Source organism: Sycon ciliatum, chromosome 8, assembly GCF_964019385.1.
Source record: "Sycon ciliatum chromosome 8, ocSycCili1.1, whole genome shotgun sequence".
NCBI lineage: Eukaryota > Metazoa > Porifera > Calcarea > Leucosolenida > Sycettidae > Sycon > Sycon ciliatum.
This window is the reverse complement of record NC_088650.1, coordinates 29,238,924-29,266,362: the sequence shown is the minus strand read 5'-3', so window position 1 is coordinate 29,266,362 and position 27,439 is coordinate 29,238,924. Positions and strand designations below refer to the sequence as shown.

The window sequence follows — 27,439 nt, the reverse complement described above, 5'->3', positions numbered from 1 at the left end:
CGCTCACTGAATATTCTGGAGTCCGAGTGGTATCGGCTCGCACAAGATCGCCCGGAATGGCGCAGGCGGGTCCATCAACATCGTCTTCCTCCCCCGGCACCGAAGGACTTTCACTGCGCATGCGGCAGAGCGTTTAGGAGAAGTGGCGATTTAAAGCGTCACATCAAGTACTGCCCAACTCAGTAGCCTATCATCTCCACTGGAGATGGGGCGACAAAGGTCAAAGGTGTGTGCGTGTGGCTAATTCATGCAGAGTGGATCTGATACCAGCTTCAATAGCATCATTGGCTAAGGAAGACACACGCACGTGCACATACACACGCACGTGCGAACACACACACACATACACACACATACACGCACGCACACACACACACACACACACACACGTACATACACACACATACAAACAGAAATACAGAATACTTACTCGGCCATGCTGCCTTTGAAGAGAGGTAGGTTGTCAGCAGCCATGTCTGTACGTATCAAAAGAATGAGAAAGTATAGTTTTGATACAATGATACAGCCACAGGTAAAACTGAGGGCCACATCTAACACAGGACATGTGGAAGCAGCTTTTGATTGGTCAAGCTATACCGGCCGAAGTCTTTTTTTAACTCTTTGTGTATGATATTGCGGTACACATGACCTTCTCAGCAGTAAAAGTGACGCTTTGGTCGCCAAACAGTTGATCCGGCAATGGTCACGCAAACCGTACTGGGTTCTGCCGTCCCTATAACACCGAGGGACGTTCGGACATTGATATAATTACTACCGTAAAAGCCATACACACACTTGATGAGAGGAATCAAAAGCGTTTCTGCTGCGACTCTGTCTGAGTTTCACAGTTTTAAAGGGGTAGTTAACAAATTTTCACCAGTTGTAGTCTTCAGGGTGCTGAGTCGAATGGTCTTGGTCCGAGGAAGCTGAGACGCTCCCTTCCTCTTTTATTTCCAATCGAACTTGCGCGCTTCCGCCGAAACTGGGTGACTGTGCCCTACTAGATGGGGATTTGTATGCAAAATGTCACTAAGAGCGATTGGCCCATATGTTGTAGTCTTTTGGACGCTGAGTCGACTGGTTTTGGTCCGAAAAAGCTGCGATGCAGCGTTCGGGCCTTATTCCCAATCGAACATGGTTGAACAAGCAGTCACGTGCTCCTGCGTACACCAGTCGCCTGGTCAACGTCAGTGTCTGCTCCAGAGCCGGGTGAGCCGGGTAATCCACCCGGTTGGGCGGCGCTTGGACCCGGCTGAAAATATAGTACCAGGTCACCTGTGACCTGGTTGGGACTTTACACGTTCGAACTTTGAAAAGACTTACTACATGGCTTGTATGTGTGACAGATCATGCAGAGGCGCGCGTCGAAGTGAAAGTAGTCAGTAGAGAGGTTTCGCTTCACGTTGTTCTACACTACACCGTGAAACTCGCGTTCACGTCGAAAGTGAGTTGACCTCAGCTCACGTCATGAACGGGAGTTTCGACGCCAAAATGTGCCACACCGACGTGAAATTTCACAGTGTAGTGCAGAACAACGTGAAGTGAAACCTCTCTATTATCCGGTGTGTGCACTTGCTCAATTCAAGCTTGATCGTTGAGGTGTTGTTTTTGGAAATGGAGCATCCAGCAAAGAGGCGAATACAAAGGCCCTGCTTCCAGGACTCTAGGAAAACAGGTCGTCGTGGTGAGACAGCGCCAGGTACATGTGTACCCGGCTCCGACCCGGTTGAAATGGTTGCGCAAGGTACACGTGTACCCGGCTGTCCTGCAATCCTAGAGCAGACACTGACCGTCCGTGCAGGGTACAACTAACAGCCTGTTTGGGTGCATTCCTGTCACTCGAGTTGAACTTGAGTTGAACCTTGGTGTGAAAGTTGTCGCCTGCTGGCGCGACGCAGGAGCACATGACCGCCTGTCCCACTATGTTCGATTGGGAACAAGTGCCGAACGCTTCATCACACGCTTGTCCGCATGAAGGATCTCTAGCTTCTCTCTTAGGCACAGAGGATAGCACTTGGTTATGTTACTGTAACCTGGGGTCTGGGCGATAACTGATCACCCTATACTGTAGTGGCTATTTTAACACTTCAGGTTCCAGACACACTTTGATAGTTCCACGCTCTTCTCATGTCTGAATGATGTTAAATGGTTGCCGTGTCTCTTCTTGAATGGTGGCTCCGTAAGACCCATATACAGTGTACTCCTTCTGTCTGTCCTCTCCGGTTACTTGGGCGGTTGCCTTGTACACAATAGAGCTGATTTGGCAGTTGCCGTCCATTGGTCCCCATGTTTCGTCTCTGCAGTTGAATCGTTCTTCCTTGGGTTGTCTGTCGTTGTTTCTACTCTTCCGTTTCACTAAGTTGTTGTGTGACTTGATCGTTGCAAACATATTCGGCATACAACTATAGCCTACTTAAACTGTTTTCCGGTTGAAGATATTGTGTAGTCTTCAGGAAGACAGTAGCCACAAACACCGGACGGAGATTACTACGACTAATCGAAATACACTTCCCCGCCCGAACCAGACTACAGGACAATTATGTTGTCGTAGAGCATGAGACTCTCAATCTCAGGGTCGTGGGTTCGAGCCCCACGTTGGGCGCCAATTGTCGTCGGGGGGTTTTATTCCTCGGCGATAGCCCTTCCGATTACTCTCTTAGTCATACATCACACGTACGCCACACTCAGAGGACAGATTTTTAGTCTTACTCCAAGGAGAGTCTCAAGAAGAAGGCACCCAAAACAACCAGAATGCGCACGATTAGCATGCACGCATGCGCAACCTGCGCAGTCCGCACACCGACCACGCGTACCCAGCACACACGTGCCAAAAGGGGCACATACCCTCCAAAAGGGCAGGGACATCAATTATCTCCAATACCCGGAATTGGAAACAACGGTCACCTCGATCTACTGTGCACCCCGAGTATTAGTCGAAATATTACTTCTCTTTTGCCAACTTTGTGGAAATAGAGACGTCATATGCCATATGTCTGGTCCTTCCTCATTGAAGCGTATGTGATTCAGAAAAATTGGCACAATTCGATGCCAGGGGCAGTGTGCCCGGTCCCGAACCACCCGGATAAGCGTGATAATTATGAGTGCATTCCGTACTATTCACCAATAAGAAAATCCATAACCTGTCGATGGAGACATTAAGCAGGGAAGCCGGAAGATAAATGCATACACGTTTGAAAATTACGGATGATGGCCTGCTCACCAGATGCAGAGCAAGTAGCAGCTTCAGGCTCATGGTCGGGCAATGAAGCCTCGTCATGTACTGTTCCTTCAGACGTTTGATGTGGGGACTGTAAACAATGGAAAACAGTCAAACACAAACAAGTTCAACGGATCGATGCCGCTGAGCACAATCATTATCACTGTATGGTGCTAGAGTTACTTGTACTGAGTACAAAGGGGCTTCCAGGGCTCATCATGGTTTGTTTGCTTTTGATGTACTTTAGGTTGTTGCCTCAACAGTACAGTGTACAGCTTGAAAGAGGGCCGAACAGCACACAAAGTAACCCGAGGAATGCTGCATGTTCTTTTTCATAGCATTCCCTTCGAAAACTCAATAGCTCATCCAATAGCAGTCGGGCTCACGAGACTGACGTACTGATGTGCTCCCTCGCTGCGCTATAGATGCAGCAGGCTTGCTCAAAAAACTCAGGACTGGCTCGTTTCACCGCCAATGACTCATCAGGAACTCAATGTGATGCCAGCATAATTCTCTAAAATTCTTTTCTGTAGCGAAAAACGCATGCTGGCGTGAACTATTGATCGAGCTAACGAGCTGATACCATTGAGTGTGATCACACTCTGGCTACGGAATTAGCACAAGAGACAAGTCTGTATTACCAACACTTATTTAATGCCCTTTGCTGATATCTACATTGAAGAATTGCAGAGAGAGATTTCGAGATTACGTTACCATTGATGGCCTGTGCTGTTCTGGCATCACCATCACTGAGTTGCTACTCAGAATACGGTGATGCTGGTCACATGACTATTACCGTATTTTACCGGTAATGAGTCGACCTGTTTCGATTAGAAGTCGAAGGAGAAAAGTTGAGGGTCGTTGAGCGCGGGATGCACAATATCACTTCTGCGATGCGATGAGCATCGAGCGCAAGGCGTTTTCGAATCGCGGGAAGAGTCTTCGATGTGCAACACAAGGCACATCGCAGCAAAATCCCGCAGGGCACGCACAGTCCAAAACTGTACTTGAGCTGTCACGTGGGTCTGCTGTGTAGACAGTGATGCGCATTGCTCATAGCAGAAGTTGAACTGGGCTCAACTTCCCGCGATGCGACCTGCGACAGAGATGCGATAAACTGCGATTCAAAATTTAAAATTTTGAGGAAAAAATTCTCGATCGCATCGCTCGTCGCTCATCGCGTCACAGAAGTGATATTGTGCATCGTGCTTTACAACCGGGATTCGACTTATAACAGGGAACTACCGGCAACTGCCAAAAATGACCTGCACTGTATGCACGAGTGCGCCGTGTGTACGCCTTTTTTTTACTGCCGCGAATGCATATTCTGTCACTCATGTTCCCATGCATTTCCTGTACCAGTCGATGTGCATGCCTGCATGTGGTACTTGTGGTTCTCTGGTTCACTTTCTAATTATTACTACCTGTACACCCATGGTTACGCTATTTCCTTGGACTGTACGAGCTGGATGTGCAAACAAGCAAAGTTTCTGTGTGTGTGGGTGGGGGTGTTGATGTGCGAATGGGTTTAGTTTCTGTATGTATGTGTGTGTGTGGGGGGGGGGGGGGGTGGCGGGGGAGAGGTTGTGGATGTGCGACAGAGACAAGTTTCTTTGTGCGTGTGTTTGCGTCGGGGGGGGGGGGGGGGTGCAAACGAGATGAGTTTCCGTGTGCGAGCGTCTAGGTATGGGGGGGGGGGGGAGGGGGGTGTTGATGAGGAAACAAGGTGAGTTTCTGCCGACCGAGCTAACCGAGCTGCTCGATCAGTTGTTTCAACATTATTAATTTTATTGCTTACCTCCCCTTCTTTCCTCCTCCGCTTTCTGTGATTGCCCTCGCAACTTGGGTCGTCATGCTTTCGTCGCATCTGCTGGTCCATTCGTAAGGTTAGACGGAGCTTCTACCGTCTCAATCTAATGACACTGCGATACTTTCCTGTGCCAAGCGAATTTGGAATCCGCTGAAAAGGAGATTGAGAGTGCCACGTTTTATCCACCTACAAGATCACATCAAAGTGGTAGTGACATAATATTATTCCCGTAGCTATGCAAAGGACGCTATTTTAGTAGCGTCTGGCGCTAGCCAGGGTCCACACTGCTTCATTTCGGTGTAGGTATGTGTGGTGGGGCCTTTGACGTGACGCACCATGATTGGCGCGGTATACCGTATGTGTCCCGTACCATAATGAGTATGTGTTAGGGCGTACCGTACAATAGATCAAGACATGAAACTTTTTTGCAATACAATGATGTAGCCGATGATTGTATTGCAAAAACGTTTCCATCAGTTCGAATAACAAGCATGATGACCTATGCAAAAAAGCATAACGAGGGCCCTGAGCGTTCAAGCTCTCTCGTTAGTAGTAGTAGAATATTATGAAAATGGGGTCATCTCCATGCTCATTTTAAAATATTTCTGCGATTACTTTTCTACAGTGCTGCTCAAAGAAATCGGATCAGGCGAGTCAATGCCACGCTGGGCGCTGAGCAGACCCAGACATGCGAACACTGCGACGTGAACTGCTCCAGAGTACAAACTTGATTCAGGTGATTGGATTTCAGTGAGCAGCAATGTACACGCACAACCATTACAGTAGTAAGATTTCTGTTGAGATTTTCTCTGCTCTGAACAATGAAGTATGTTTTTCAAAGCAGTCAATTAATTGATCATGGTACTTTTTATAAGACGATCATTTTTTATATCTAAGTTTCGCGTCAGTTCAACTTCCAGAATCATATGCGAGAGGTGGAAAATAAATAAATAATAAAAAATAATAAAAAGGCTCATCAGGTATAGCACTGTACATAGCACAATACCTTGTGCATGGTGTGCATTCGAAAGAAAAATCCTACATCCACGCACAACATCTGGGTTATCAGCGTGAGTAAATATTCACTTTGGACAGAGGCAATCGTTGGTGCCCATGCTTCGCTGGATTATTGTACTCAGACTTCAGCAGCGGTGCAAAGAGGTCCAGAGCGACGCATCCTCTCAGCTTGAGGCGAGCGATGCGGTCTGGTGTAAGCTCATAGAATACTGCTCGCAGATGCCGAACAAACGATTTACCAACGCTGGCCTCGAGGCCATTTCTGAATCCCAGCTTCGCCGTATGCAACCAGTCGACACTGATGATTCGCACAATCGTACACTCACTGTGCATGTTCGATTTTTTTATTTTTTTCCGAAAAAAGGCAAAACGTATGCGTGCGGACGACGCGAAACATAGATACAAAAAATGATGGCCTAATGAACAGCATAAAAATGGAAGAACGGTCAAGGATGAGAAAAGTGTAAAAGAAACGTCAGTGTGCGACAATCTAAGTGTAGAGTGTGAGAAATGTGACATTCTTCTTCTGAATGCAGAAGTCAGGCTTGTGTAAGTGGATGGACACAGCTTCCAGCACCGATACGAAAATACACACACCCTTTTAGGCCTATAGCACGGTTGTTCAAATTGCAATTTTTGTAACTATAAACTTACAATTACTGATTACTAGTAGGGCATTGTAGGACATTATAATTATTGGTTCGTTCTCTCAATCACTACTCCATATAAATTTCGCTGATGACCATCGAGGAAAAACGAATTTCTTTTAGCATAATTCTATTTCTAATATTCTATTTCATTTGTTCATCATTGTATTATGTCGGCAACATTTTGCTCTATTCATTGCTTTGTTGAAACTTCTTTGTCCGAAAAGTCTTTTTGAAATCAATTTCCTTACCGTAAGCTCGGCCCAGCAGAGTAGGAGCGTGGTTGAGTTTTCAGTCGACTGCTAGTAGCGCCGGTAGTTCTCACCAGAGTCACTCGCTGTTGTTTCCTGCTCCAGAGCCAGGTACAAGCACATTGCTTGGGCCGATCCGAAAGAGACCACACTGCCTATTTGGGGTTTTCCGCCCTCTAAGGTTCGGTACTATTATTATTGTAGAGGCAGGAACAACTACATCCTTTCCTACGAAGCACTTAGCAGTAAACCATGGTAAACAGGCTAGCCTAAGTAGCACCAAACACAAAACTCCAAAATAGCCAACGACGTCGACAGAGGATCGATCTATCTACTGACTCTGTTGTGGACATGGAAATCCAGTCGTGATGACCGGCGGGGCTGGCGCCCTCATGGCCTCAGCTCAGCGCGTACAGAACGTAACCTGGTAGATCTACCGTCGTTGAGTGCACATGCCATGGACGGCACGGTGATCCGCCGAAGCGACTGTACTAGCGCGCTGCAGCGCATAAAATAAAAACTGCAAAAAAAAATGTTGTACTTGTACTTTAGAGTCTGTACTATACTAGTACAGTACGAGTACTACTACTCGTCTACTGTAGTCAACAAACATTCGGCGCATATTTTTTCGGCTATTTTCATTCATGTACGTACACCATGGTACACTGTACTAGTGTTTGGCCGAAAATGTGTTGCGGTCGAAATTTTTTTGCAAGGTATGTTCAGTGTGACAGTGTATACATGTAGACAGGCGGCAGCAGTACAGGCCGAATTTGATGCGGCCGAAATTGGTTTTTGCCCTGGGAGGACAAAATTTGAATAGGCCGAAAATTTGTCGACTTACTAAAATTAATAATTAGATATACTGCATGCTTACTCACGGCTAAATGGCCAGCGCCAGCGCCCTAACGTAAAGGCTGAGCCGCTAGACGTGCGACCGGATTTCCATGTCCACGACAGTAGCTACATGAACTGCTACCCTGGCCGGGACGGCCGCTGCACAAATTCCGGCAATGCGGATCTTCAGAATACAGCTGTGGAGACTGGGGAGGTATATTATGTATCAGATTGCAACGACCAGGAGGCTGAAAATAGTGGCTGCAAATGACCGATATCCGTCACTTGCAGCTCTGCATCAGAGGTAGGCACCGGCGGATTATGCCGGCATAATTATTGGCATAATTTGATGGTTGAACATTTGGAGCATAATTTGGCATCCTCTCGGAGGTAGGAGCATAACTACATTGTATATGGTTGTACCAGAGTTCTAGTAGGTAGGCTACACAATTGTGTACAATGAATGCACCTGCTCAGTGCTGGTGGCCTGCATGGTAAAGGGTTTGGAGGTCATGCAGGTAGTGTTTTCAATGAAAAGCAGGGTAGGAATCCTGGCAATACATTATTGTGTGCTCGAACTCGTCTTCTTCAAAGTTCTTTCTCACACTGATACAGTACATGTTGCAGACGATGCGAGTGAATCAGCCTTTATCAGGTAGCATCGGCCTGGGGCGGACGAGATAGTGACGGGTAGTCCGCAAAACTCCGCGTACATGTACATTATGCAGTCATGACCCGTCAGTCAGTATTTTAGCAGCCATGACTGTGCAGGCTATGGATATTGCTCGGTATAGTTGGTGCTCGGTCTTGATGGAAGGAGAGGTGGAGCTACGAGAGAGATGAGCTGGTTATTCGCAGGGTGAGGGTGACATTGGCTGGACGAGTATGACGATTACGAAGACAGTTGAACATGATAATTTTCAAAGGTAACTCAAACTAGTTTGGCAATGAGAAAATCTTTTTATAAAAGAAGTCAACAATGAATAGAAGAGTATTGACTGTTTTCTCTTTTCCATGTTGTAAATTACTAGTACTAGTATGCCATGATACCTTGGTATGGAGATACTCGTGTAACATTTTGATGTACTTACATGTATGGCCACTTGCAAGTACGAAAAAGGCACAATTTTCCGAACTTTGAGGCTCCATAAGTGCAACAAAGTGAATATGTATCCACGCGTGTCAACGCATAATATGAGGATTTTCCTAGCATAATGCGAGAATCCAAGAAAGCATAATTCCATGATTTCGCGAGCATAATCCGCCGGAGCCTAATCAGAGGCCTGTAGCTGGCCTGAAGAGTTGTAAAATTACTCCTTCGTAGCCGGGGGAGTCAGAGCGAGGGCGATTCACGGCTTGGTCAAAAAACTGTCGGCCTGGAACGTAAACGTGGATCTGCCGACACAGTTCACCTGGTTCACGCGCCTGACCTGGCATGCTGCCTTGCGTGAAAGGAACATTTTTCCGAAAGCAAGCTTCTTCTCCAAAATTCGAAATTTCCTTCCAAAAAATGCCGTCCTCCTTGACCTCGAAGCTGAATGTTGTTAGGATAGAAAATTAGCGAAGATGTAGCCGACCCATTCTGGCAAGCCGTGTGCCCTCTGGATATGCAGTTGTTCGCCATGGTCAACAATCTTCTTCTCCTTCGTTCGTACTTTCACTTTCCTGACCACGAATACAAGCGGTACCCATGCTCAGGTTAGTGTTTATTTGTCTGTCTATGCACATACATGTAATACAATGCACTGTTCGTGCTGCAGGCACTGGCCGATCATGGAAATAGAGGAATCAGCCAGCTTTCTTTGAATTCTCATCCAGTCAAGAAAAATATGTACACACTTTCCTTGGCTCCTTTTTCCCACCGCCACCATGCGCATGCATGCACTGCTTTTCAAATTTGTGTTTGCTTTGGCAGTGGTTTCATGGGTATCCTTCAGCCTTCCCTGGCATTCAAAATTCAGAATAGTTTCCACCCAGGTGCTAGTGCCTCTGTTCTGCTTAGCACATTGTAGTAAAATTATTTGCAACAGTGTCCACCCCTCCACACTGCACTCTTGGTTCACATTCACCACACCATAGCGAGGAAGTTTGTTCTTGGATAGATGTCTGGAGGATGTAGAGCATCTATCCAAGAACGAACTTCCTCGGTATGGTGTGGTAAATGTGGGCCTAGAGCGCAGTGAGGAGAGGTGGACAGTTTCAAATTAGTTAGCCACATCCGATCCTTTCTCCGATAGTTATGGACATTTTTTACTATAATATGACATTGAATGGCCACTCATGCTTCTATCGAGAGGTAACACCACTCAGGAAACTGAGGAAAGCCAACCGGTGTTGCACAGGATTTGAGGTTGGGAAGAAAAGATGTTCCGATAAAAGAACTGCGAGTACATGGGAAACGTATTATGGAAAGGGCAGTCTGAGTCGAACTAGGATCTCCTGTTCCAGACTGTACCGAAAGCGTGAATATGAATACAGTAGAGTGCGGATAATCCGAACAATCACTTATCCGAAATGCCAGTTTCCATTGAATTGAAGGGACAACCCCAAGCACCATTCAAGCGGTGCACAAGATGGTTTGCAACAGGTTGGAGCAACAATGTATCACCGTAGAGTCATATTGAGGAGCTAGAGTGTGTCTAATTCCTGTGAAGAAATGATGGAAACGTGAAGGAATGTGGAAGTCTTAGATGGATGTGTGATTGCTCCCTTATCCGAATTTTTCCCCATCCGAACCCCCTGGAGAAAGCGTGCGCCCGAGGAGTGCGGATAATCTACACTCTGCTGTAACAGTTATGCACAATGCGTTTCGATGCACATTGGACAACGTTGCAAATGTAGAACTGTAGGTGGACTGTGGTTCACATTAGACGATCGGAGTGCCCCCACCAAACGAAGAGTGCTCAACATCACAAGGTAGAGCTTGCATATACAATCAAAAAAGAGTACATAACATATACCATTAGCTGATACTGTTAGTGTGCATTACGAAGTCTGAAGAAAATCTTGAACGATCTCGGCTGGGATGACGGCTACACGTTAGCTCAGTGATTAGAGCATCGCTGGCCTCAAGCGAAGGTCCCTGGTTCGAATCCTGGTGGTGACAGTCAATTTTTTCTTCAGACCTTTCCCGTTTGTGTCTTTCCCTCAAACCAGTGAATATTACTGTTAGCTTCGTACTTTGAGTGATTATCACTTACAGTTACATACCGTAAAAGCCCCTGTATACGCCCACTCGAAATTACGCCCACCCTCCGTGTACACGCCCAGTCAGGGAAAGTCAACACGTTTGTTTCAAAATAGCGCCCATGCCCATGTATACGCCCAGGTATGCCAGAAACACCAGTACATGTACAGGTACTGATACCCAATACTTTGCTGCTATCCCTATTCCAAGTATACACCCGGTTCCAAAATAACGCCCGTGCTCTTGTATACGCCCAGGAAATCGAGGCTGCTATTCTATACGCCCGGGGCCTATACACGGGCTTTTACGGTATACTTGATAATTTCTTAGCGCATGAAAATCGGAGTCAGTACCACAATATTCCTCCCTCACTATATGAGTCTAGATACACTTTTGAATGTGGAACAGGGTCCAGGACAGGATCGTCTGCTCTATCCGAATTATGGCCTGGTTGCAATTTGTCTATTTGCCAGCAGGTACATCGCACCAGGGAGTCATAGCACCTACACTGTAGGGAGACTACACAATACTTTATAGAATTTTGGGTCTGGATTTGGAGGTTCTCCGTGATTTGTGCAACCCGCGATCACGGCCTTGACCTACTGACCCTGAGAACGGCCCAGATTAGCAATGCCATGTACGAGCGTGTACAGATCTGCCCAATGGTGCCCCCAGGGTGGCTGAAACAGGAACCCCTGGGTCGAACGCCATGTCATTTAGCTTTACAGTCGCCTGTGCCGTCTACCTAGATGCTACAACTCCCTGCGCTGCACGCAGCAAATGCAGCACATCAAGTATACAGCCATGTAGTGTTGGATGTCACCTGTTCTGATCGTGTGATATCACAAACAATCTTCTACGATCCATTCATTTGAACCTGGCACGTTAGGGGCCGTCCATAATTATCTATCTTTAACACGAAATGAGAAAAAATCGTTCATGGGCGGGTGGGTCAAGAAGGGTTTTGTAATGAAAAATATTGATAGCTGAAACACTAGTCCATTCCAGCTATTTTTCGTTGAGGGGTGGGGGTGGGGGACGGTCACAAGTTACTCATAACTAAACTGTTCATTTCGTGAAAATTATCAATAATGCCGGGTCCATAATTGTCGATCTTTTACACGGAGAGAAAAAGTTTCGTTTGTGGGTGGGTCAACGGAAGTTTCGTTTCGAAAATATTGATATTACAGACATCAATACAGGGGGTGGGGGTATAGGTATAGGTGGGGGGTGGGTGGAGGAGGATCCTTCTTTCATTTCGTGAAAATTATCGATAATGCTGGATAGCTCCTTAGTCTTTGCAATAAAATAGTTGTTTTCTTCACACAGTACCGTAAAGTTTAAACAATATCCAGCCAGGTTTGTACCGAACATTTTTTCGAAAGGTAATTTCTCAAATGTTGCCTTGAGTACGTTCTCAGCAACATAGCGGGCCAGTTTCACATACTCTAATTTCAGAAATTTTAGGTGCTCAATATTTTCGGTATGAGAGCAAAAGGCCAGGTTAGGTGAACAGATAATTTAGGTACAGAGAAGCAGTTCTCTATCGGATTATGTGTTAGGGTTTGTTCGGTGTATTGAAATTTTAGGTATGAAACAGACGCACCGAAAGTACCGAAAATAGAAGTACACTTAACATTTGTGAAATTCCAGTAATTGGACTGCAAACGTGCATCGCTGGTTGTTGCAGCTCCATCACAGGCGTATCACGGGAAATTGAGTCCAGCTCCACTTCTAGGTTGGGTGACACGTGATGGGCATCACTTCCTGCATGCTGGTGCATGTGACTCAAGAGCTCTGGCTGGCAAGAAGTTTTAGACTGCAGGTGCAATGCAAGATTTTTCTGCGATGTGCTATGCATTGTGCATTGCATTTCTCGAGAGACACTTCACGCTATGTGAAAAAAAGAATTTCGCTCGATGTGGTATTGTGCATCGGGCAGTGCAACTTTCCCACAAAACTGGACTCAAAGCGCCTTATAGCTGTGGTTTACAGCAAAGATTTTCCTATTTGCGACTCTTGGTTTAATGAGTGCAGTAGCATGCATGTGCCTGGTGATAATGGATCATAGTGAGGGCATAGCAGTACTTGTGCACTGATAGTTGGTATTGACATGAGTACATAACCAAGAGTGGGCAACTCGATGATCCCTCTGCCCATGGCAGAAAGTTTCATCACTTCGGTTTTTGTGGGCCATTGGGCTCACTAATACCATCATGCGTAGCCAGAGATCAAAACTTGTACATCACAGCTACGGTAGGTGAAGCAGAACAATAAACTGTGGATCCATGCCTACTGAACCTTATGAAACACTTTATCTACATGGCACATGTAGAAATATATGCGCGCTTGCTCATAATCATTTGATTTCGAAGCCGTTCGTACCTTATGTTAGTAGTTGCACATTCTTAGTAGTTATGCAGTTTGATAATAACGTTACGATAGATTATCAATACTGGTGGAAACGTTATGCGGGTTGCATAATTTTTTACCCGGTGTGCCATGGCCAGGCATGCTAATTCATCGGATATTAGCAAGTTTGCCTGCCTGCTGGGTGTTGTATCTTAGCTTCACTGTACTACAAATACGATATGCTTAGTTTTCCTAAATTGCTTCATTATAACATTCAGTTTGTTTTGCTGCAATCTTTTCACGTGTTTTGCAGGATTGTAGCCAAGGGTGAATACCATTATCATGAGCGAAGGTCTCTGAGAACCCATGTCTGAAAGCTGGTCATGTTGGCCCAACGCTGACTCTCATTGTCTGTATCCGCCACCTTCATACTGGAATGAACTGGAACATGTTCACTCTCTGTTTCTCATGTGGAAGGACGGAACAGATTGTTTGTCTGTCTCTGTGGATCACCGAAGGCTGAACAGTACAGTTGGAAGAATATTGGATCTCACGAAGTGCCTGAATCTGAAGCGGCTGACATGCATCTGCACAGCGCTGTCTTTCTGAGATTTGCTTCAAGGCAGGTTATTGTGTACAATTTTGTCCACAGTATTCCAATATTTGCCAAACGTATTTCTCTGATAGTATTGCGACTACACACGCGCAATGATCTCTCCGTCATCAGTCTTTCGCAATGATGTGGCTCACTGATGACAGCATGCATAGCCATAGATCAAATGAGCAGCTAAGGTAGTTGAAGCAGAAGAATGGATCAATGCATCCTGAACCTTGTGTACTGCCTATATGCACTCTCAGAAGTATTTGTAACGTGTTAACTATGAAGTATCAACATTGCTTCTCTTCTATGTGGGTGGTGTGAGTGATGTCAGATGATCTGTACTGCCATGGCCGATGGTGTTCACTGGAAGATGTTGGGTTGGGCCATTGAGCCCTCTTGCAATATGCTGTTGCAGCCTGAAGGCACTGAAAACGTTCGAATGCTGATCTGCTTTCAAGCGTAGAATGTCCCATTGTGTGCATTACATATTTGCATAATTATGTTTTGTACTGGAGTGTGAATGTGCGGCAAGGGCGTGCACATGTAAGTATATCGCACTGGAAACAGCCTAAGAGTTCACGTGGTATGTGATAAGTACACTTTTGGAAAGTGCGTGCACAGTCGAATCATGTAATGTTAAAACAGCCTTCGTGCTCCTCCCTGAATGGCTACGCAAGTAGAAATCTCCGGCTTCCTTTGCTTCTTTTTGCTTGAGCTGGCATGGTGGTCGTAGAGTTGGAATTTGTCAAGTATGATAACAATCGTTGTTTGGTCTAGAGACAAGAATGCATTTGGATTTTTGTCCCAGGACTGCATGGCTTCCCAAACTGCACGTTGAATGCCATAGATGATTATTGTTCGGTTCAAGAAAGGACCCGTGGGTCTGTCTGGCTATTGTGAGCTCTCGCTAGTCCATTTCCATAGCACTTGCTCTGGATTCCCTCGTTGGAATACCGTAAAAGCCCCTGCATACGCCCACCCTCCGTGTACACGCCCAGTCAGGGGAAGACAACACTTTTGTTTCAAAATAGCGCCCATGCCCAGGTATGCCGGAAACACCAGTACATGTACAGGTACTGATACCCAATACTTACTGCTATCCCTATTCCAAGTGTACGCCCGGTTCCAAAATAACGCCCGTGCCCTTGTATACACCCAGGAAATTGAGGCTGCTATTCTACACGCCCGGGGGCCTATACACGGGCTTTTACGGTATTCTCCGGTATAGACCAAGAAGTTTAGAAAACCTACTGGTGATATTAGTATGTTATACTAGTTTCTCCGCACTGTACCGCAGCTTTTGTTATCACACACATGTGGGTTATATAGTTTATCTACAATCCAGCATGATGTTCTTCCAAGAACGCCCCCGACCTAGGCCCTCGGAACGACGTTCTTGGGTGTGCAACATCACTTATAGTTCTAAATCTTAGAATGTAGCGCAGGATTTTAGTGATCACGGTTTCAAATGCATGTCATTGCACTCCACCTTTGGGATAAAAGCTTGTCATAAGAGAAGAGCAGACTTAAATAGGCATCTTGTACGCATGATTTCTAAAATGTAACGTCCCTGCCGAAGAGCGTTCCTCCATACTACAGTAGAGTCGAGCGTCCAAGAACGTTGTGTCCAAGAGGTTAGCCCGGGGTGTTCTTATCTTTCAGCTGTCCGGCTGCGCTCTTATAGCATGTTCTTAGAAACAAACAGGTTAGCATCATATGTATCCCGAAAGCTGCCGGATAACCAACACCCCCATTCTTTTAAACTTTAGGCGGTGGCGTTCTTACCGTACTTCCGCACATATAAGCGCATGTGCTTATGTCCGAATATAAGCGCACCCCTCAATTATAAGCGCATGTGCTTATATGTGAACACTATTGGTGAAAAGGCGGGAGCGAAATATACCACTAAGTGGTGTGATGACACCATTGTTTAGGACACAGACAAACCTGTATTGCGCATATAAGCGCATGGGCTTCTACCCGAACATGTTTACACAGCCAAAGATCTTTTTTGCAGCAAATTTTCGCTTATAAGCGCATGCGCTTAGATGTGGGGAAGTACGGTAGCATTTCAGGCTGGACATTCTTGGTCAACACGTTCTTCGGTGCCCGTGTAGCACTGCACATGAAATTCAGCTACTACAACTCTAGTAATATAGTCTTATTATAGATTGCCGATTATCCGAATGATTGATTGACTTGATTGTCCAAACTGCTCAGGCTGCATGGCAGCAGGCTGTCATCAACATGCATCCCATGATAATTTCGAGGAGCTGGAGTGTGTGCCAAAAAGAATGAGAAATGAAAGTATGCATGAGGAAATGAGTATGTTTTAGATGAGTGTTTTCCCACGCCCTTATCCGAACATACATGCACTCGATCGCCATAACCCCTGGAGATGACTCCATGCAAAGAGGAGTGCAGACCATCAGAGCCCACAAGTACTCCCAGGTCCCGAAGCTTTCGTCTCAACAAAGAATCATAATCGACGACTTGTAATGAACTACATTTTGGTGGTATTATACCGTACTTGTTTACATTCAATTTAGGAATGCCAAAAAAGTGGTGCATGTACAAATCAGGGATGGGTACAATACCAACATCTGAGGTGAGTCTATCAGGAAAGTGAATGTCGTCCACTCTATAAAATGGGGTCCCTCAAAAAAGATGTGATTTTGCAGCCATGGACGTTTCCGGCCAGGTGACTGTATATACAGTGATCTAAGTTATGCACAGCTTGACATGAATGATTGGCTGGACACGTCGAAGAGAAGGAAGAGAGAAGCAGACCAACCTTACACCACCTTGAGCTGAGTGTAGTGGCCCAAAACAACAAACTAATTCTGTGTGGCCTTAGAGGAGCTGGGCAAGAGGTGTACAGTGAATTAAACAATACAGTAAACGTGGGAGAAGTGACAAGACTGAGTATGATACACTGTGCCAGCACAGTGCACATACTAGTGCAACTGTTGGCGTAGTTACAGTTAGCCCACACAAGCAGGTCACTCGATTGTAGATACACAGAGCGCATTCTACATCATACAAAACATGTTGAGCTTGGCAGCAGTGGCTGGCATTTACGACATGCACCAATGCCAATGCGCGGCTTGAGCAAATATTACAAGCCTCGGAACACCCATACTCCATTTTAGAGACAGAACAAGGCGATGAGTAAGCACCAAAGGATTATACGAATAGCGACCAGGCAATAATTCAGGCCACTGCTGCTAATCAAGGACTAGCTACAAGTACTAGTATGTTGTCAGTGTACCCTGACACGATGCAATCACAGCGAATGTGATACATGCACATCATGTTGCCTGGTTCTTGGTTAAAAGTTGTATCCTCAATGCTTGAAGTTTGTGGGGTCCCTCCAGCTTCTCAGAGTCCTGCACAAAAAAGATAAAAGCAAGTGCAGGTAGAATAATAGTAAGCTCACATAAAACCTCTTAGTCTTGCTAACGAATTTCGTGATTAAATCCACACCATGGGAACGGGGCTACAGGAAAAAAAAGTTCAACCATAATAATGCAAAAAGGCAACTTTAGCTGATCATATTTTTGGCAGCAACACTATACTGTTTGTATAGGAGAGTTGGCTTGGTGCATTCATGCCAAATGCACTCCCTATAGTATTGTATTACTGTACTTCATCATTTTACTTGGGCATTCATTCCCAGTAGCCCCAATGTCTTCTAACAGAGTGCGCAAGGTACTGCATATTCGGCACATATTTTATTTTCGGCTATTGTCGGCCTGTGCATTTTAATTCGGAAAGTGGTGGGCATCACGCAACTGAATTGCAAATAAAAAGGGGTTTGTCAACTGACAACCGCATACTTTTTCGACATCACTAATAAAAGAATTTTTCGTCCAGCGCATGCGCCAAGAGTGAATAGCAACTGAATAGAGCGGTTGTCATTTCACAACCCCCTTTTATTTACTAGAGGAAACGCAAAAGGTAACAAGATTACGTAACCAAAGGTGAGAAGGCACTGAACGAACTGTCAACCTACGAATACAACCTCAGTGCAACAATGTGCTCTTTCTGCTTACACAAGCAGAAAGAGAAAGAGCACGTTGTTGCCCTGAGGTTGTATTCGTAGGTTGACACTTCGTTCAGTGCCTTCTCCCCTTTTATTTACTGGGCATTTGTAGCCTAAAATTTGTTTTGCAAGGTTCAATGTGACAGTGTATGCAGGCATCAGTAGTACAGGCTGAAATTTCAATGTGGCCGAGATGTGTTTTTGCCCTGGGGAGGCTGCAATTTAAAAGCACCGAAAATTTGCATACTTTACAACACAGTACTGAGCATGCGGTGAGCTGATGACGAAATGAATTGGAGGTACTAATAATGCTAAGGGATTCGGGGGCGCATCAAAGGGGTCAGCACCAAGGAATGGGAAAGGTTTGTGCCCAGTTCGGTCATGTATATTGGGTATAGAACGGAAATTATTGGCTTAGCCTCGGGCGACTCCTACCAGTATTGCCACCAATGGCCCATGGCTGCTGATCTCTGTGATAGAAATGAGACGTGTATGTGAAACCAAAATATGGCTTTTCAAGATGAACTGTAAGACATGTTATTATAACGAGTCGCAAATTTAACGATTGTCCAAAATTCATAGGTTAACGAGAAGATATGTTAACGATCTTGCAGTATTCTGCCATATCCACACACAGCATATATGAAGCAGTACGGACTCAACGGATCTTATTATAACGAAGAAATGTCATCCGTTAAAACGTTAGATTTGCTTCCTCGTTATATACAATCATGTCTTACAGTATGTGCATTTTGTGAAGATCTGATGCAAGTCATTAGGGACACCTTGTTGGGTCTTGCCAACATTCAATTATTATGATGTTCATATCTATGCAATAACGTTGATGGAATTATCAGCAAGAATCAATAACCCCAAGAGTATGCAGCTTTGTACATGGAGTCTGCCACAACACGTTGACCAAAGTACATGAACCTAGACACGAGCTGGGAAATCAGCTGAGCTGCTGCGTCATTTATGATCTGCTATAGTTTCCAGTCTCCATGGAGGTTTTTCTTGGAGACGTCGAATCTACAGTATTAGGTGTGAAACTTTTGTACTAAACCGCAGGAGATAGAATCTATCCAGCTCGGACATCATTTCACTACGTACGGAAGGAAGTACGCCGATCAAAGCTTGCTACACTCAGGAGATAGAATCTATCCAGCTCGGACAACATTTCACTACGTACGGAAGGAAGTACGCCGATCAAAGCTTGCTACACTCCCGTTTAGTCAACTTAACGGCCCAAATAATGCTTGGGTCATGAACTCATCGCTGTTGGTCTTTCGAGGGTGCCTGACAATGGTTGTTAATGCACAGCACCAGCCGGGCCAAATGACAAGATCAGAGACATAGATCTTCCTACGAAGTAGTTCAATTGCTGAAACGTGACTTCTGCAAACGTTATGTAGCAAAAGGAACTGTACTACGGCACTACACGCCATTCACAATAATCAAAAAAGGCCCACTTGACAAAACAGAATTTCATCAACGGAGCCCCGTGATTTTTTCTTCTGTACATAAGTTATGCATTATGGAGTCATAGCATAAGGGAGACGGCACGGTAGACTTTCAGCCTAAATCATAACAAGGGCCAGCCGGGCAGCTCAAAAGAGAGTGCTATGCACTATTGGCAGAGTGGTATACATGAATAGAGAGTGACCACCCAGTGCGTGAAGCTTTTCGTGTCACCCTAGAAAATTTCACAAATTAATAATGTGGGTTCAACCCCGGGCTGCCAGTGACAGTTGCCTTACTGCCTTAGGGGCAAGTGCGATACAAACATGTTGGCATATAGCATCGCTTGACTGACCCATGCTTGGGGCCAGTGGGTCAAGTCCGCGATCAAGAGTTGCATAAACCACAGATCATGTAGAATCTCCATGGATCCAATCTGTGTACTGTAAAAGCAGAAATTTTCGGTGGTGTAATATTTTCGGAATTCTCCAAAATCGGCGGTTCGGTGGAGGGAAATAATAATTGTCGGTAATACCCGCTTTTCAGGTAAGGGTGCTAGTACTGGTGCATTTTTGCGGTAAAAATTGTCGGCACCGAAGTTACCGAAAATAAAACACCACTGAAAATTTCTGCTTTTACAGTACATCATTTTGGGTATCATGATCTCGTGTTGTTTCCTTGGGTGCTACGACTCCCTGACATGCATTGATCCATGGCACGGTATGATTTGGGCGATTTCAGCCAATCAGTAGACGTTCTGAGAGGGGTATATTCAACGATACACCCCGCTTAGTTCACATGGGTCGCGCCAAGAATGAATATTGGGAGGAGTCTTGGGAAAGTGCCCTGGGAGAAATGGATTGCACCATTGTATACATGTACTGCATTCCCCATAATTTCCTCGTGCTACGTCCTCGGGAAAATATTGAACATATACCCTTCATATACTCATAGAATAATCCAAACGTATCTGCAGTCAACCACGGGTATAACAACCCACGGATAGTGACACTATCTTCAGACCTAGTAACAATATAGCCGTATATTTTCAACCCTGTGAATGACGACAACTCCCAAATAGCAACACTTTTCTCATGCCCGATCAAGGGTCGTTCGTTACTGGCAAAGTTAGCTGGGCATCATGTCATGTAGTCATTATTACTTCAGGCAGGGACAATGAAATACCCCCGCCCCTATTCCTGCAGAGGGAACAGTGCTGTGTCCAGGTCCACATGCAGCATGGAGGTGCTAGTAAGTCACTGGCATATTTTCTATTGTGGATCGATGAATAGGGCGTGACAATGCTTCCATAGTGGTGGTGGTGGTGGTGGTAGTGGCGGGAGCATACTGCACTGCAGGGCATTACAGCACTGGCATACTATTATTTTCTCTTGCAGCCGTGCAGGACAATGCTTCTATAGTGGTGGTCACGGTGGTGGTGGTGGTCACGGTGGTAGTGGTGGTCACGGTGGTGGTGGTGGTCACGGCGGTGGTGGTGGTCACGGCGTGGTGGTGGTCACGGTGGTGGTGGTGGTCACGGTGGTGGTGGTGGTCACGGCGGTGGTGGTGGTCACGGCGGTGGTGGTGGTCACGGTGGTGGTGGTGGTCACGGCGGTGGTGGTGGTCACGGTGGTGGTGGTGGTCACGGTGGTGGTTGTGGTCACGGTGGTGGTGGTGGTGGTCACGGTGGTGGTGGTGGTCACCGTGGTGGTGGTGGTCACGGTGGTAGTGGTGGTCACGGTGGTGGTGGTGGTCACAGTGGTGGTGGTGGTGGTAACGGTGGTGGTGGTGGTCACGGTGGTGGTGGTGGTGGTGGTCACGGTGGTGGTGGTGGTCACGGTGGTGGTGGTGGTCACAGTGGTGGTGGTGGTGGTGGTGGTGGTGGTGGTGGTGGTGGTCATGGTGGTGGTGGTGCTGCTGCTGCTGGTGGTGGTGGCGGTGCTGGTAGTTGCGGTGGTGGGAGCATTCTGCACTGCAGGGCATTAAAGCAAGCTCGATTGTGCATGCATGGTGGCGGTGGGAAAGAGAAGCCAAGGAAAGTGTGTACAATATTTTTGTTGAAAGCACGAGAATTCAAAGAAAGCTGGCTGCTTCCTCTATTTCCATGATCGGCCAGTGCCTGCAGCACGAACAGTACATTGTATTACATGTATGTGCATAGACAAACAAATAAACACTAACCTGAGCATGGGTACCGCTTGTATTCGTTGTCAGGAAAGTGAAAGTACGAACGAAGGAGAAGAAGATTGTTGACCATGGCGAACAACTGCATATCCAGAAGGCACACGGCTTGCCAGAATGGGTCGGCTACATCTTCGCTAATTTTCTATCCTAACAACATTCAGCTTCGAGGTCAAGGACGACGGCATTTTTGGAAGGAAATTTCGAATTTTGGAGAAGAAGCTTGCTTTCCGAAAAATGTTCCTTTCACGCAAGGCAGCATGCCAGGTCAGGCGTGTGAACCAGGTGAACTGTGTCAGCAGATCGACGTTTACGTTCCAGGCCGACAGTTTTTGACCAAGCCGTGAATCGCCCTCGCTCTGACTCGCCCGGCTACGAAGGAGTAATTTTACAACTCTTCAGGCCAGCTACAGGCCTCCGATGCAGAGCTGCAAGTGACGGATATCGGTCATTTGCAGCCACTACTTTCAGCCTCCTGGTCGTTGCAATCGGATACATAATATACCTCGACTGGGGGCTGTATTCCTGATGCTCCGCCGGATGCCCACCCGGGATGGGTTCCTGCAGTTAGAACAAGGACGAGGGTGTCAGGACCCCGGTCGGTGGCTGGAACTTCCCAGGTTTCAGTTCCCGCCCCGTTGTCAGTGTCAGTGTCGGTGTCTGCTGCGGAACCATCCTGTTCATCGAGTGCTGTTGGTGGCGACCGCGTGGATACTTCCTCGCAGTCACGCGTGCATTTTGCCAATGCTCCGGTCTCTATCTCTACATCAACATCGGATTCTGGGGGTGCCGGTCGTGCGCTGGGGGTGGAGCAGGTTGAGCAGGTAACGCACAGTTGAATGGTGGAGAAAATGAACGAATTTACGTGGTTTTAGGTCATTGCCGGGTGGTGACATCACCAAGTTTATGGATAGTGCCTATGCCGAGGTGATCAAATGGAAAAGGAATACATTTATTGTACCTTTTGGCAACGATGGTGGACACTTCGTGGCTGAATTGGCTCGGTTGATCGGTCTGCCTAGCGACGGATCTGCAGCAAGAGCATTTGCGTCGTTGGCTGTGGTTGTTGCAGGCCATTTGCTTTTCCAGCGCCCATTTAGCACCTCCTCTGTCACTGACAACAAGGAGTTCCTTTGCAAGCGCCTAACCATGTGGAAATCAGGCGATTTGACGGCTTTGCTCCGCGAGGCACGCTGTATCCAAGTCCATTTGCCTTTAGCCGCACACAAGCGTACTCAATCTAGGGCGGAGCTGGACGGCATTGAGTTTGCTAAGATTGTGTATGGCGAGAGAATTGGTACAGCCACCCATTATCTAGAAGACAATGGTGGTGGGTGCGTTCTTCCTTTGGACCAGGAGATCAACAGGAGATCGGTTCTCGATGTCCTGAGGGACAAGCACCCGGATCCTGCCGACAGTGATGAGAGTGATCTGTTGGATGACGAGCTCATAGTTCCAGAGAGTGTGCTCTATGAAGGCATAACGTCGGCCCGTATCCGGAAGTCATGCATGGCGATGAAAAGCGCAGCAGGCCACTGGTCCCTCTGGCCTTGATTCAGATGCCTGGCGACGCATTGTCTCCATGTTCGAGGCACCGTCCAATGCTTTGTGTTCAGCTCTAACTCGTGCTGCCAAGGGCTTAGTACTGTACTCAGGTTCTCGAGTCGAAACATCTCTGGGTGTTTTTGGCGGCTGGGGTCTGGATAAGCATGAGGCGTGAGGCCAATCGCCATTGGTGAGGTGTTTCGGCGCATAGCCTGGAAAGCGATTATGTCAGTCATTGAGAGTGATGTTACAGCTGTCTCTGCTCCTCTCGAACTCTGTGTGGGAGTACCTTCTGTGTGCGAGGTGGGAATCCAGGCTTTGTCCAGTTGGTACGGCCGGGAGAGCACTGACGCCATTCTACTTGTCGATGCCTCAAATGCATTCAATGCAATGAACAGGGCTGTTGCATTGCACAATATTCCCCGGATAAGTCCTGCTGCCGTACGCGTGTTCATCAACACGTACCAAAGCGACATCCCACTTCTCCTGGACGGTGGTGAAGTGATCCAGTCGAGAGAGGGTACTTGTCAAGGCGACCCATTACTTATAGCGATGGCCTTTTACGCTTTGGCTTGATTCCCCTCGATCGGCATCTGTAGGAGGCCTGCCCCTCTGCGGGACAAGTGTGGTACGTCGATGATGACGCTGCTGCAGACAAAGCGCCAGCGTTGCTGTCGTACTGGCAGGTGATATCGGATGTCGGTCCAAAGTAGGGGTACATGTGTTATCTTAACTCCTGGCAAAGCCCAATCTAGCTCTCCGTGCCGAGGAGGCTTTTGCCGGGACCGGTGTTTCGGTTCGCACAGACGGTGTTCCATATCTTGGAGGAGCCGTCGGTACTCCAGAATTTTGTGACAATTTTGTTCGTGAGCGTGTGGTGAATTGGGCTGCTCTCATTGAGCGCTTGTCCACGGTTGCCATGACGCAGCCCCAGACTGCTTATCACCTGTCCCTTCAGTCAAGGTGGACCTTCCTCCAGCGAGTTATTGCTACCGACCCTCAATTGTTTCGGCCCTGGAGACAGTCATTGTCCAGAGTCTTCTCCCCGCGTTAACAGGTCATACTCTGCCCTGGGGGAGAGGGAGGGAGGGAGGGAGGGAGGGAGGGAGGGAGAGCCAATCATAGCGCCACACGCACCTCGAGATTGGAGGTTCCCGGTGCGGTGGAGCACGCAGGAAGTCGGTAATCACACTGGCATGGTCCGATAGGCCGAGAGGTGGGTGCACAGTAGACATGACCGGGGTGTCGAAGCCGGAAAGGACCAGGTCTAGGGTGTTATTGCCCCTGGTTGGCTCAAGCACGTGTTGGGTGAGGTGATGAGCAGCACTGAGCTCCTCCATTGCTTCGCCAGCAGGTGTTGTCTTTGTACTATGAAGCCAGTCGGTGTTGTGGACGTTGAAGTCTCCAGCAAGGATCCACTGGGTGCCATGACATCGGGCAGCATCGAGAGTGCGATCAAGGTACTCCATGAGGCTGGTGTCACCCTCCGAGGCCTGTACAGGGCAGCAACAACAGCTGTTCAGCCACATCGCAGACGGACGGTGAACCATAATGATCCCCTGGGTGTCACAGGGAACCATGTCAAGCTCAATAGCCGCTAGGTCGTTGCGCACCCAGATAGCGACACCACCTCCTTGAGCCGTCCTATCCAACCGCATTGGAGGGACATAGCCAGGGATGGCAGTGTCGGCTTGTGACATTTTTTCCACCGTGAGCTTGGTTTCGGTAACGATAGCAATGTCGGGAGGGTGGAGACCTCTGCAAATAAGTGTGGATGACGGTTGGACATTTTTTAGCTCCGCGGGTCGGAGTATTTCGGGTGTCGTGGGTAAAGAATGCCCACAACCACTAGATCACATACAGCTGCGAATTCGGTCTGTAGTCAAGAGCCAACTGGTTCCGCAGGGAACATGCCCACCGGGCACAGCCAGAGCTGCCACGAATGCCAGGCGGTTATGGAGGAATTGTGTAGAGTGCGCAGCGAGGCTTCAGACTGCGAACGTCGCCTACTGCAGAGATTGGACGACCTGTCGAGGGAGTTGCTGGAACTTTCCGCCAGGATCGACACGAACACTGGGCCTTGTCGGGCAGAACAGGAGCCACCTAAGCCGAAACCTCGAAGGAAAAAGCCAAAGGACCCCGCCATTACCCCATCCTCGGCTGCAGAACAGCTGCTCGAGGATGCGTACGGTAGAACTACTTTTGAAATCCGTCGTACCGACACGGATGGTGAGCATGAGTCGGAGCCAGAGCACACTCGTACGAGTCCAGTCAGTGGTTATGTGTCCTCGCCTTGTTCACGCTGTCACCATGGTCACCGCGTGAACACATAGTACATTTAGTACTACTACCGGATGCAGATGCAGGATTTCCTTCAGCCTTCTGAAATCCTGTATCATGTGCATTCACGGTTGTAGGCGTTTAAATTTTGGTTTGAAATTTGCACCCTCCTGCGGAGCCCACGCTGCTTCGGCAGTGGCGGAGGCTCGCTTGCCGACGTAACCGTCGGAGATCATCATGAACAATGGACTGACTAATTATTCACTTGTCCTGTCTTTCTAAATAACATGTTATTGCACATGTTTAAAAAAAAGTACTATTACCGGGAGTAGCAATCATGCACATGTAGCTGGGCGAATCGTTTTTATTTCAATCCAAATGAAGTAAAAGTGGGGAGGCTTCCCACGGTTTCATAAACAGTTCAGAGTAGAGCCCACGCGCTCTCTTTCATTAACACTGCAATAGTTCAACTCATTTCACAGACAGGCAAAGTGGGATGGTCTAAGATCATGATTGAGAAACAGAGGGTACCAGGTTCAAGTCCTGCTTGGAAGCGGAAGGATTTTTTTCCAGCCGTGCTGCGACCCACAGTTAATTGGGAACTCGTGGCCTGGCACGAGGAAAACATGGATGCAGTGAATGGGATTTTCGGTCTTTGACCACTTGCTGGTGAGCTGATCTACTCACCTCCCACCGCTTTAGGAGCTGTATCTGCGCCTTGATCCTTGAAGGGTGGTGGTGTTCCTACGGATGCCGAAAGCCCGGCTTCCAGCCGAGTCTCACGCGAACCGTGACAATTTTTTTATAATTTTTTTCACAATAGCTATGAAAAGTATGAATGCCGCAGACATCACCACACGACATGACAATTTGTTCAAGTTTTGGTTTTGTGTGTTTCCAAAATCGATTTTTACGTTCCGATCATCAGTGGAAATACGGAACTAAAGAGATCAAGGGAAAAAACAAAGGTTAAAAATCCAAAGAAGTGTGACACATGACGGGTAACTTGTGGTAAGTATTACAAAAAGTGAGAACTAAAATAAAGAGTAAGTGTGACAAACGGGCATGAACAGTGCAGAAACAACTCATGAACACGGGGTGCAAACTCACGAAAATAACCTAAGTGCTAAAACATGTTCTTTTTGCTTACACAAATCGGGCTTATGCTTATTTTTGTAATACTTACCACAAGTTACCCGTCATGTGTCACACTTCTTTGGATTTTTAACCTTTGTTTTTTCCCTTGATCTCTTTAGTTCCGTATTTCCACTGATGATCGGAACGTGAAAATCGATTTTGGAAGCACACAAAACCAAAACTTGAACAAATTGTCATGTTGCGTGGTGATGTCTGCGGCATTCATACTTTTCATAGCTATTATTAAACTTTTATCTCCACGTAGATTATTTGTATAATTTTTTTCACAATAATCATTCCAACGTTTCGGCAAATTGCCTTCATGAGCTTCACAATGATGTGCAAGCTCCCAAACCAGGATTGATAAAGGCCAATAACTCCCCTGTTTCTGTTGCTCCAAATAAGCAACAGAAACCATCAAAAAGAAGGCATAAAGCAACAGCAAATGAAGGTATGCGAGAAACACCCAATTTTCTAAAAAGAAGAAGAAAAGAAAAAGAAAAATAGTGAATACATTGAAAAAATGAGATAGAAACCACTAAAAAAGCCGCGATCAAATAGACTCCACCCTAACATGGATAAAACACAGTCAGCACGTTTCCACAGTAAATCAAAGCAAAACATTTAACAAACAACAAAACAAAACAACAAAACAACAAAAATGGATCCGGTTTGAATAGTGAAGTAGAAATCAGTCCATGTGAAAAGAACATTGACGGTCACAGTCAGGTCAAAAGATGAGCACGGGCCCGGCACTCCATGACGAAGCTGTGAGCGCAGCCACCAGCATGCCTCCTGACGTACGACGCACGGGCACCACGAAGGCAGGTAATTTGCCATCGTACAAGGCACAAACTTATCCTTGAGCACCGCA

General features: G+C 46.8%; 1 protein-coding gene and 1 long non-coding RNA gene across 3 annotated transcripts in view; one reads left to right on the top strand and one right to left on the bottom strand.

Moving 5' to 3' along the window:
* LOC135822625 (uncharacterized) overlaps positions 1-7,245 on the bottom strand; it is a 33,486-nt gene extending 26,241 nt beyond the window's left edge. The window contains exons 1-4 of one of the 2 annotated variants that reach the window (XM_065335431.1): positions 6,943-7,245; positions 5,016-5,213; positions 3,221-3,308; positions 431-476 (exon numbers count right to left, since the gene is read on the bottom strand). In XM_065335431.1, coding sequence (XP_065191503.1) covers positions 431-476; positions 3,221-3,308; positions 5,016-5,096 — 215 coding nt within the window. In that variant the 5' untranslated portion in view covers positions 5,097-5,213; positions 6,943-7,245. The remainder of the gene's footprint in view (positions 1-430; positions 477-3,220; positions 3,309-5,015; positions 5,214-6,942) is intronic. The other variant, XM_065335433.1, reaches the window with a different exon arrangement.
* Positions 7,246-9,208: 1,963 nt separating this feature from the next.
* On the top strand, positions 9,209-14,604 carry LOC135822624 (uncharacterized). The gene is made up of 2 exons (XR_010554521.1): positions 9,209-9,477; positions 13,632-14,604. It is a non-coding gene; the product is annotated as an uncharacterized LOC135822624 (long non-coding RNA).
* The last annotated feature ends 12,835 nt before the right edge of the window (positions 14,605-27,439 follow it).